This window comes from Acanthochromis polyacanthus, chromosome 13, assembly GCF_021347895.1.
Source record: "Acanthochromis polyacanthus isolate Apoly-LR-REF ecotype Palm Island chromosome 13, KAUST_Apoly_ChrSc, whole genome shotgun sequence".
Classification (NCBI taxonomy): Eukaryota; Metazoa; Chordata; class Actinopteri; family Pomacentridae; genus Acanthochromis; species Acanthochromis polyacanthus.
In genome coordinates this window covers 39,223,327-39,235,631 of record NC_067125.1, presented here as the reverse complement: position 1 = coordinate 39,235,631, position 12,305 = coordinate 39,223,327, and the positions used below count along the sequence as shown (strand labels likewise).

The window sequence follows — 12,305 nt, the reverse complement described above, 5'->3', positions numbered from 1 at the left end:
TCTGGAAGATGCGACAGCCATATGTTGTTGTTTATCTATTAGGGCCTTTATTCTGTAGTAAACTAGTGCTCCAGCCTATATCAAGCTGTGTGACAGCCTTTCACTCCATGTAACTCAACTCTGTTCTGAGTTTGGAAGATCTGCTTTTAGTTTTCATGAGTCGACCACATGGAACTCCTTACAAAGTCAAATTAATTCTTCGGTAACCCTTGAACAATTTAAAATCAAGATCATGAATCATTTAGCATCTGTTTGTACCTGTCGTAATGGATTTGCCTCTCGTATCAGGATGTTCTGTCCTTATTTAACCCTCGGAACCTGAAGCAGTTTATGCCTGTGTTTTGTTCTTGTCACAGTTTTACTCACTCTGGGCTCGTTTTTCACTGCAATTGAAAGTTCTACACCTCTATGAAAACAACACAACCATGTCTAAAAGTAGAGAAAACTAAAAAAAAATGTCTCCTTCTTCGTATGTGACCATCATAATGCCATATATCTTGAAAAAGAATTTATTTTACAAGAATTGAGCAAACCTGGAGTCAACCATTTTCTAAAAGTAAAGAGCTTTACCTAGTACTACAAAAAGTGTGTTCTACATACTAAAGATAGTCTTTTTTTTAAATTAGTTTCCATATTTGTCTCCTCTCTGCTCTGTGTAAACACTGCCTGCAGTTCAGCCAAAAGATCCCAAAGTTTTGTCAAATTTTTGTGAAGTATTTAACAGTTTCCAGGATGTGTCGAGCAGCATCAAGTTGTTTGTTTTTCACAGTCTCTGGTTGGTGCAAACAGTTTTTTTTTTGGCAATTTTTTTTAATGAGACAAGAAGAATAAAGTGATTTTGATAAAATATCCCAATGTGAAGCTTAGTTTTATGGAGTCACAGGAGTGCCAAATCAAAATATAAATAAATAAATAAATAAATAAATGTGGAAATATAAAGAGAAATAAATAAATAAATAAATGTGGAAATATAAAGATAAATAAATAAATAAATAAATAAAAAGGAAAATTTTGTCTTTGCTTTTACATTTTCCGTTTTTCCTTTTATTTATTTATTTATTTCTCTTTATATTTCCACATTTATTTATTTAATTATTTATTTCTCTTTATATTTCCACATTTATTTATTTATTTATTTATTTATTCCTCTTTATATTTTGATTTGGCACTCCTGTGACTCCATATAGTTTTGGTCAACTTTCTGAATGAAATCACACAGATGAGTTCAGTGACTGTCGGGAAGTTGAAAATCTATCCATCCTCACCTTTGGCCATCTCTATAAAACTAGTGTGATCGTCTGCTGGATACTTGTGCTTCAGGAGTGGAGACTCTTTAATGAAACTCGTTTGCTCTGGCGTACACTTCTCTGGGACCCGGGGCCCGGACATGGGTAGAGAGCGGGGCAGGAACCAGAACGGGATTGCAGAGAGCAGAGTGATGACCCCAGCTATGAGGTAGCCGAGCCACCAGGCCCCCACCCAGCGGGCATCTGCTGGGGTAATGGTGATGGTTTCTATGTTGGGGAACAGAGGGCAAAAGGTACAGTAAGTAATGATGCACATATTAGTTGCCTAATGTCTAACGCCTGCTGTACGGTTTAGCTGAATAGTTGTACAGTGAGATATACATGCTGGTTTTAAATATTTTCGTCTACAGGCTTTCTAAAGCCAAACGAAGTACTGAGAATACTTTTCATCATGAAAGCACAACAGATCAGGAGAACAGACCAAAAAACAGTGTCAGTCTTGTCTTTGCCTCACTCTCTGAATTCTAAGTCTCATCCTTGTCATGTGAATGAGCTCTGCAGTAGAAGCTCATTTGTTCCACCTTTGAGTGTGTGGTAAATTGAAAACTGATCATTTACTGTAGTTTTTTATTCTTAATCAAGATAGGTTTTTCCAAGAATTTATGTAATAGTTTTTGGTTTTATTAAATGGCCCTTTAAGCATACTGATAGATGTGTCTATTATTATGAGCAGAAGGAGAGAACTACATTTGGTATAAAAAAAAACAAAAAACAAACTCAAGTTCTTTCTTCGACTGAGCATTAACTGAAATCAAGTGCAGAAGAACACTTGTTTCCTCTTTTCCTGTTTCTGGTTACCTTCCTTGTCATCACTGTTTTCTCATTTTTATGTTTTTTTCTCTCTGCTCTGTGATTTGTCATGCAACCTTTACCTGTCTTTTTTCATCTCACTCTTCCTTTTGCACTCTATTTGATTGGTGTCTGTCAGAGGCCTTTGTCCTTCTTCTATCTCCGCTGGCCTCATTAATTAGCTAATTGATGCTAATGCTGCACACCTGTTCTGAGTCTTGAATTGTGCACACTCTGACTGCAATCCAGTTCTGCATCTGATAACACGGTGCCTCAGTTTTATGAATGAAAAGCAGACATGTTGACCAGTGGCGGCAGGAAGAGTCCAGGTAATACTAATAACATTAACAATGGCTCTGTTGTATTCAAATTGCACGATGACTGGGACCAGATGTATAAATGATACATATGCAGAAAAAGCTGTTTGTGTGCCGTTTTAGACATATTTACTCATGTTTAGTCTAAAAGAATAATGTATGGTGAGACTGTGCACTCTGTGCATAGTTCAGACCAGGTGTATAGACAGTTTTCTAAGGCAAGCTGCAAGTGAAATAGAGATAAAATGTGAGCTGGAAAACGTATCCTATAACCAGCCTTGTTTAGTTAAATTTTTCAGTAAGCCCATTTCCTTGACTGAGTTTTTATTCCTGAAATCTACACAGCATTTTGTCCAATCACAGGCTCAGTTTTTAAGAACTGTTTGTGAAATGTGATTTATGCACTTTAGTGCACTGATTGATCATCTGTCTGATGTTTAATAATGATGTCTGAGCGATCACTTCAGTGAGGATTTACAAATGTGTGATAAATTGGTGGTCACATGTCACAGCTGTACATAAAGGCAGCTGTTCTGCTGCTGGACACTTGGTTAAACAGTTCTATACCTTTCTTCTCACTGAAAGGTTCCATTTATGAATGAATGAATGAATGGTTTATTTCGGTTACAAAAATTACAGTAAACAAAATTTTTATGCATCAGTTTAACTGTGAAATTGGAAGTCAGTCATATGCATATGTTTCCAAGTTGGCTTGGATTCATATAACAGAAGCAGGTCTGTCTTTCTGGGCTTTACGCACAGTTTAGTCATGAATTTACACATAATGTTGTGATTCTGGCCCCTACAACCTAAAACCATATTCAGCCCAGATAAATGTCTTCTGCAAAAAAAAAAGCTCACTTTGGAGTTTTGGTTATGAAATGTTGTGCTCGGAAAAATCATTTTATGTCATTGTCTGAGTCAGGACCCTCCTACTGATGACTCGATTGTTACCTAGGGGTCAGAAATCACTACGTATTTATTATCTCCTATCAGCTGCCATGGTTGCACTACTGCTGCACCATACAAATATAGACTAAAATTCCTCATGGCTGAATCTGACCAAACATAAAGATGGGAAGCCCTTAATGTACAAATGGATGTATATTTCCAATATATTGTGGCCAAGCCGTTATTCCATGGAACAATTGTATACTAACTTTTGAAGATGGATAGGTTGCCATATGTTGTACCTGCTGCTGGACCTATGCATGAACGAATGAGTGAGGGGGTTAATGATAACAAATGTATCTAGTTTGACAGTTTGTAAATGTACCTGATGGTCTTGTCCTACAATACATAGAAACGCACTTGTGTTTAAACTCACCCATTTTCACAAATCCAATGTCCACGTAGATTTTGGCACAAAGGGAGCCTAACAGGTATCCAAACACAGGACCAACCACTGAAATGGTCTGCACACAGCCTAGGATTTGGTAAAGAAAACAAGAGAGACACAAAATCTGGTTAGCACTTTTGCAACTCCACTGAGATGCAGTAGACCGTACAAAGCTCCACACAGATGTTGTACGATAGATGTTACATAGATATTGGTACTTATATTACAAACATACAAAGCTTATTTTAAACCCTAATTTGTTTGGAAAAGGCTTGCTGAGTAACACAAAGATTTATTGCCTTGCTCATGCTTGAGAAAAACACCACATGGGAGAGCTTCATGCAAGCACGGCATTATTCTGAGCAACTGAAGACGTCTGTGTTCACTGTTACATGTGAGCATGGCGAATGATTATTTTTTTAAAAATACATTTTAAGCTACGCTAAAAAGCACAATCATTTGACTGTTTAGTTTGAAGAATGCTGAAAATTGTGGATTTGCCACCACAGATGTTTTGGGACTTCAAAGCATTGCGAGAGATGTTTCTGCTTCACACAACATGAAAGTCATTTTTGTTCGTACATAACCAGCGTCAACAGCCTCATTGTCAGTGTTCATTCCATGGCAAAAGAAGGATGAAAAGATGGCACTCAGTTTGTGAAATGGTTAAGCTGCATGAGGAAGCTGTTTTTGATGATGAATAGAAGATATTGTCCAAGTTGTGGCCGTGTGGTGGAATTTGGTTGTTCTGTGGTATCTAGTATTGTGACATCTGTTGAGGATTTTTAAAGTGCCCATATTGCGCATATTTAGAGGTTTGTAATCTTACTCATGAAGTCACTAGAATATGAAATGAATGCTCACAAAAGACAACACTTTTCTCATATTGCAGCACCTCCTCTCACCTCTATCTGAAACACTCACTGTGTTAGGCACTTTCTCTTTAGGGGCTCCTCCCCCCTCCAAAAAAATCTCATCTTCTGATTGGTCAGATGACTTGAAAAAGCAAGCAAAAATTGGTTCTGTACTGTAACCCCAGATATTGGAGATCTACCCCTAGCAGAAGTGGTTCTAGCGAGGAAATTACAGCAAACTGCAAGGATGCTGCTTGTTCTTTGTTAAAGCAAACCAACAACTAGGCAAGGTGTTATACAAACATTACTTGGCGATGTAATTAAGTAACAGAAGAAAAGCCTGGACTTCAAACATGACATTACAGGCAGGTAAGGAGCAGTGTTTTCTGTGAGGGGAATGACTCCCTCTGGTGTGGGCTTTGTACTTTAAAAATTTTCAGGACTTTTAGATGCACAGAAAAGCTATGGCACATGAGAAGAAAGAGAAAAAGCCAAAAAAGTATAATATGGTCTCTTTAATACAGTACTGATCTGTGCTCTGGTCTGGATTCATCAATGGCGAGAGCCACGAGTTGGCCGAGCTGCCTGCTGGCCCTGGCTCAGTGCCATGTGATAATACCAAAGCAAACCAAACTGTAGCTTTATGAAACTACACAGTGTTCTGGTCTGATCGCTGTGTTTCAACATCTGATGCACATGCTCCCCTGGTTGAGATAGAAAACGTTATTATAGGATACTCACAGTGAGTAATTGCTGCTTGACATTTTTAATAGCTGTAAATTTCCCCACCCTGCCCTTAGACCATGATATTATTATTAAGTGTCAAGCAAACTTGCATGTAAGAGTCATCACCGTCATAATAAATAAAATAAAGCCTATGGAAAAAGATGAACCATGAAAACATAAAAAATACACAAGAAATGTGCTTTTCCTACAACTACTGTGAAATCTCAACCCACGGCAATGAATTTAATTCTCTGCCAGGGTGGGTCTAGTTACCCTCCATAAGGCTCGAGGTTGGATTCTCCTAAAACTGGCCGGACCAATCACCATGAAGTGTAGAGTCAGAAGGCGGGCGTAACTAAGTGACGACAGAGGCGCGACGATTCTGACAGAAACAACCGGAAACAACTAGCCTAGCCGCGCTAGACAACCCACAGCAACAAATTTAATTCTCTGCCAGGATCGACAACAAAAACGACAACAGTCGTTGAGCTCCATTAGCACCGATTCTGAATAATCTTTCTGTTAACATGTCTGTAATATACTTGAGCTTCACCCATTGACTCTATAAATAAGGCTTCACCGAACTCCCGCATCCTCTGATTTCCGGCGCTCTAGGAGCCTATTCGTTGTGCTGATTGGTTGTATACCTACCCAATTGCTGCAGAGTGATTTGATAGACAACCTTTTAGCCCGCCTCCCTCCCTGTCGAGCGTGCCTAGACCCTTGCGTCTTCAGAGCATGGGTCTAGCGCGGCTAGGGCTAGTGAAATCTACTTTTGACAGTCATTTTGTTGGCCATGTCCATGGAATATTAATGATAAAATCATTCATTTTTTTGATCTGTATCAACCACTGGGTGATGTTTTTCTTACCAACATATAGTGCAGCATTCTCTTCAGTAGCAAAATCATCTATATACGAGATCCCCAGAGGCTGAACCGGTGTCTCCCCAATCCCCCGCAAGACGTTTCCCAGGAGCACGTAGATCCACATAGACAGGTTGGACTCACTTTCACAACCTGGAGAGAAAGATGCAGAATGACAGCGTGTAGTCGGACATCTTTACTTGTTTACACTAGTGTTTTGTTATGCGTGTTAACACCCACCTGTGGCTGGCACTTGAGGCAGCTTACCATCTTGTGTCTGTTCTGCTGGTGAGCCCACCGGACATGGGGACGGGTTCAGAGTTGAGTTCACTACCCAACGCACCGAGGTTTCGTATTCATAGCTGCACATAAAATACAAATAGTTCAAACCCTGAGGGACAGAGAGAAAATCCTCATTTCACTTAGTTATAGGCTTCACACTGTGCTAGAAGGAGCTTTTATGAAAGTAATGGACCATTAACTGTGCGTTCAAGTATAAGAGATGAAGTAATGTGGTATATACAAAAATTAATGGCAGAAATGAGTCATATTTTCACCCTGTATACACAAAATATGGAAAACATGAACTCTTCATTTGACATCAGGTTTTTCAGTGTAACTATGCAGTAAATATTTTAACATCTTAGACTGATTCTATGGCTAAAGCCAAACAACAAACACACCTTTGGCTCTTTTTACTCACCGTCCAATGATGAAGTGAGGCAGAGCGATGATAAAGGTGCCAATGGACATCAATATACAACCCACCGCGATGATCTTTGGCCTGTGGAGCTTCGCCCCAAAGTAACTGACGAAAGCTATCACCAACAGGTTACCTGGGAGGATGGAGCCAGAAAAACCATTGACTTAGAAAGCCACTGAACTGTACTACAATGAAAAAATGCCAGAGGTAGAGCAAATAGTCAGTAGAGTCATCACATCTGATTTTCACAGCTTTCCTGTGCAGAGCCTGATTCAGCCCTGCCTCTGCATGCTGGCCAAGTATTTTTCTTTTTCTGACAGCTTTGTTTTAAATCACGTCAGTAGATTAAAGGTAAATTTGCTTGTTGTGAAATGTGAAAAGAAGGAGCGTCAATTTTACTTTGTGTACTTGAACAGGGCACAGAATTGCAACGGACAAGCAAAAACAAATCCTTTAGGATCCCAATAAGCCTTAGCTAGCAAAATATTTATTATATTCCGCAGATACATATTACAAGAGCATTCCCATTATTATCGTGTGCCACTGTAGGATGACATATGCATTCAATTTTGAAAAGATAAAAACTGACAGCTACTGCACACTGCTGTGAATGTTCATAGTTTGAGGAGAAGAACAGGTGCTTTTGCTTGACTATTACTACCTTCAGCACGTGGTAGGAAACATAAACATGAAACAATGCCAGGTGGAATTTGTCCAATTCATTTGATCCCTCATCAGTGACACACGGAAACTCCGCTGTAAATGAGGTGGAAAGTTTGCCTAGAAAGATAAATCACGCTATCCGACCTTTTACTATTGTACAGGTTCTTTTGATGGGATGACATTAAGCAGTCATACTCCTGTCATCCTATAAATGGGAGTGTCTGTGACAAACAGAGAGAAATGTCAGTAATTATTGGTAAATGTGTGTTTGTAACCTTTACATATGGCTTCAGGAAAATCTTGGAAGGGCATATATTTGACACAATATTCTACAAGGTAATTACAGTGTTAGTGACTGGAAGTAGAGGGGCTGTGTGCTTCCTTCAAGCTAATTTCAATATATTATGCTTTTGAAATAACTTTGGTTTGTTTCTTTAACTTTTTAAAATTTTGATAGACACTATGTGCAAATCACACGCAAAGTATGAGTCATGCACAGTACACACAGAACAAGTCTTCTGGTTTTATCTTGCAAGACGTTGCCTCTATAAAGATCAGCATCTGTCAATACCACTCTCTACTCTCTTTTTTGTCATTATCCTTAATTTCTCCCCTTTTGTCTTCTCTTGCGTTCTGTTACTCCTCTCTTGTTTCTTGCACTTTCCTTTTCCTTTCCTCTTCACGCTGCCCTGCTCTGCCTCTATGTTACCCTGGCAACAGTCCTATAGAAAAGGCTTGTTGCCAAGGCCACATGAATGAAGCAGCTTTCACAGGAGATGGAGAGATGGAGATAGAGAGAATCAAGGTATTCAGCTTTGGCCGCACCTCAGGTGCCATCATCACCTTTTCCATGTGGCAGATACACTACCAGCAGGTCACACACACAATCACACACACACACACACACACACACACACACAACTCATGATGCTACTGAAGGGAAATGTAAAATATTCGTAACTATTGTGTCACAGTGGATCCAAACTGCCTGTCTGACAGCACAAGAACAAAAGTAGAACGGCTTACAGTAGATGTTGACTTTTATCCTGTAAGACTCGTGTTTCTTTGGGTCTGATCTCGTTTTGAAAGCTATGTATGATTTATAACCCACAGGAGACATTTAAGTTGAATGGAGTCGACTTACATAACCGTCCTAGAAAGTGGTCAGGGTACAATCAGGAGCACATTTTGCAAAATGTCATCAAAAACTCCCCGCTGTGCAGAGGAACCATTGATTACATACAGTACGTACTGTGGCTGTGGCATGTATACAGTAGTGCTGCAAGAAAGATGTACTAAACGGCTGCACATTTTTACAAAGTTGATGTGTTTTGACCAAATAATTCAACCCAATGAAGGCCATAGATTTTTTTTTTTTTTTCAGATTTCTCTACTTGGAACTCTGAAATGTTTAATGCAATTGTTCACACATATGCAGTACCATCTACCAATCCCTAGACACTGACTTTACTTTGTAATATTAATTGAGTTTGCCTTTAAAAACAGTTTATTCATAAATTTCAGCCATTTGGATGAATCACTAAGCCCTACAGGGTAGCAGCAGATTACACTCATAAACAGTAGCACAGAGAGAGGAACCACTTGGACTCAGTTAGGTGTGTGCCAAAACAATTCAGAACATTTCTTAGTATGACCAAAGTTAACTGATTTAACAGATTAAATGATGAGAGATCCAAAACAGCAGACAAATTAAAGTGTTGCAGAATCTACTCATAGCTTGAAGCTCTTTCCACTGAGTAAGATCACCAAAACAAAGCATTAAAACAAGTGAATCGATAGAAGGCATTGACGTTTACTGATGTTACACTGGCTTCAATTTATAATATTAATTAACCTTTCCTAGCCTAGCCGCACTAGACCCAGCTCTTAAGACGCAAGGGTCTAGGAATGCTTGACAGGGAGGGAGGCGGGCTAAAAGGTTGTCTTTCAAATCACTCTGCAGCAATTGGGTAGGTATACAACCAATCAACGCAACGAATAGGCTGACGTAGTTCCTAGAGCGCCGGCGGATTGTGGCTAAGTCCCATTAGCTTCCCAACCAGCGGAGCCAACTGGTATATTAAGGATTTGCCATATCCCGTCGGCATAAGTCCAAATACGTCTTTCTTCTCAATGAAACACTTCAGTGCCGTCCTTTGTTTATCTTTCAAGTTGAATTTTAGCTTCAAATCTTTAAGGGCTGTGGCCAAAGCCGAGTCGAAAGATAACTGTTTATTGTGCGCCGGTTGTTTCTGTCAGAATCGTCGCGCCTCTGTCGTCACTTCGTTACGCCCGCCTTCTGACTCTACACTTCATGGTGATTGGTCCGGCCAGTTTTAGGAGAATCCAGCCTCGAGCCTTATGGAGGGTAACTAGACCCACCCTGGCAGAGAATTAAATTCGTTGCTGTGGGTTGTCTAGCGCGGCTAGGCTAAATCTTTCCTTTAGTTCATTCATGAATTTCAGCTAGTTTCCAGCTGGTTAGTTGCCCTGAAGCATAGTTTCAAAATCACATATCTTCAGTTTTTCTGACTCAGTAATTATGCACAGACAAAATTCTAAATGAGTTGATAAAACCAAAGTCCCAGTCTTTCCATTTTCTCTATGTTTCATTGTGTTTTGTTTTTTATTTTGTATTGAAAAGACTCTGTGTCCCTAAGATAACCTATATTTGTAGTAAAGCTGGGAGGGGGGAAAAAAAGTGAATTTGACATTAAATATAAGCACAGGGTTCGACAGAATGTGTTGCACTTACACAACACACTTATTCTAGTTTTGCCTGAAGGGTCACTGGTAACTGATTCACATGTTAGATAAAAGCTAGTAAATCAGAATCAGGAAAAAAACCCTTCATTTATCCCAGAGGGCCACTTACAAGGGTTGCATAGTAACACAGACCAACCAGGACAGTGAACAAAAACACCGGCAACCAGACCCTGTGCCTAATTAGTAATTGCCAGCTGATCTCCATATATATTACTGGAAGAAGCAGAGGTTAAATTGGTAATATAGACAAGCTATTGCGTAACCAAATTTTACAAATTCATGGGGTCTGCTTGTGCGCAGCTCAAAGGAAGCTCAGGGCTTGTGTCTTTGTGTCCTTGCTCGACATTATGACTCACCACACGCACAAACACTCACACAAACACACCCCTCTTGCCTCTTCTCGGAAGCCAGATGAATCTTTTATCTGGAGCTTGAATATCTTGATGCCCCATTCATATTTTTGCCCCAAAGACAGAAAGAGAGAAGGGAGGGGAGGCCATGACACACAGGCTGCAAACAGAACAACAAAATAAGAGCAGTGATTGGCAGGCCGACTCACCTATCTCGAAGCTCCCATCAATGACACCTATTAGGTAACTGGGGATGTCAAAGCGCCTCTCCAGCTGAGTTATTGTGCTCTTCATGTAGCTCCCTGACAGAGCCTTTGCAAAATAGGCAAAGGACAAAGCCACCAGAAACATCTGGAGGAAAGGAAATGAGGGGAAAAAAAAGAAAGAGAAAGGATTTTACATTGATATGCACAGAAGCACAAAACTTCAAAAGGAGCAAATGTAGTGTTTACCTAATTATTCCTTTTTGTAATCTACTTGATTATGTGATGTTCTTTTTTTTGTCCACTGAGAAAAAAGAAGCACTTATGTGATATTGCTGTGCAGCTACAGCTATAATACATGGACCTCCATCATTAATCTATGCAAACTCATCCAACATTCACTAATTAGCAAGTGCCAGCATCACAGGAATGAATGTGGTTCAGATGAGGGAAGGGGTGTGGGGCGTCAGAGAGCATGAACTGCAGCAACAATGAGACAATAACATTTGAGTGTCACTGGCAAACAGAACAGTAATATCACATAGGACAGTACATAATAACATGTAAGTTTCTCACAAGTAACACAGAATTTCTGCAATAATCTGATGGTAACCGGCTCCAGATCAACAATTCTCACACAGTTAGGACTGGTACTGTAATCAAGATCAAGTAGGCTAAACAGCTCCGAGGCCAAATCCAAAAGAGGTTAAGTGTGAATAAACACAAGCCAGAAAAAGACAATAAACACGCTCTGCTTAAAACATCCCCCGCCTTATATATAGTGCCTCTAAGTGCAAGAAATAATAATATATACTGGACGATACACCTACAAAATGATACATCTTCACTACAATAAAAGAAACAGTCAGGTCAAGGTCATACACCCCAAAAGGCACATCTACATTACCAACAGGCTTAGTGTGCGCAATATGAATGAAATCCCTCTAGTAGTTTCTGAGCTATGCTCCGGAAACCAAAAAATATTTGGAGTGCCTCAGTATGACCTTGAAAATCAGGTCAAGGTCATACACCCCAAAAGGCACATCTGTACTATATAGAGATGGCCTGGGTGCAATATGAATGAAATCCCTCAAGTAGTTCCTGAGATATGCTCCGAAAATGAAATGCGGACGTACATACGTACAGACGGACTTGCTCACGCCAATATCCTCCTTCGTGCCTTCAGCTGGTGGGGGATAAAAAGGCAGTGCTCTTTCACTCTGGGAAACAATGTAATTATTCAGGTAACACTGAATGCAGTTGAACCTGACACTTTACAGAGCAGTATGAAGGTACAGATACGCTGCATTACATACATCCCAAACCGCAATTTACTAACTGCATTGTGTCAGATCACAATTTTGATTTGAAAATTATGTATCATTTAAGTCCCACAGGTGAGCAGCAGATCACACTCAGAAAC

General features: G+C 39.8%; 1 protein-coding gene across 1 annotated transcript in view; it reads right to left on the bottom strand.

The window, feature by feature from the left end:
* LOC110959292 (solute carrier organic anion transporter family member 1C1-like) overlaps positions 1 to 12,305 on the bottom strand; it is a 46,762-nt gene that overhangs the window by 18,916 nt on the left and 15,541 nt on the right. Inside the window, exons 3-8 of the mRNA XM_022206105.2 lie at positions 10,889 to 11,030; positions 6,901 to 7,033; positions 6,438 to 6,559; positions 6,204 to 6,350; positions 3,741 to 3,839; positions 1,266 to 1,514 (exon numbers count right to left, since the gene is read on the bottom strand). Coding sequence (XP_022061797.2) covers positions 1,266 to 1,514; positions 3,741 to 3,839; positions 6,204 to 6,350; positions 6,438 to 6,559; positions 6,901 to 7,033; positions 10,889 to 11,030 — 892 coding nt within the window. The remainder of the gene's footprint in view (positions 1 to 1,265; positions 1,515 to 3,740; positions 3,840 to 6,203; positions 6,351 to 6,437; positions 6,560 to 6,900; positions 7,034 to 10,888; positions 11,031 to 12,305) is intronic.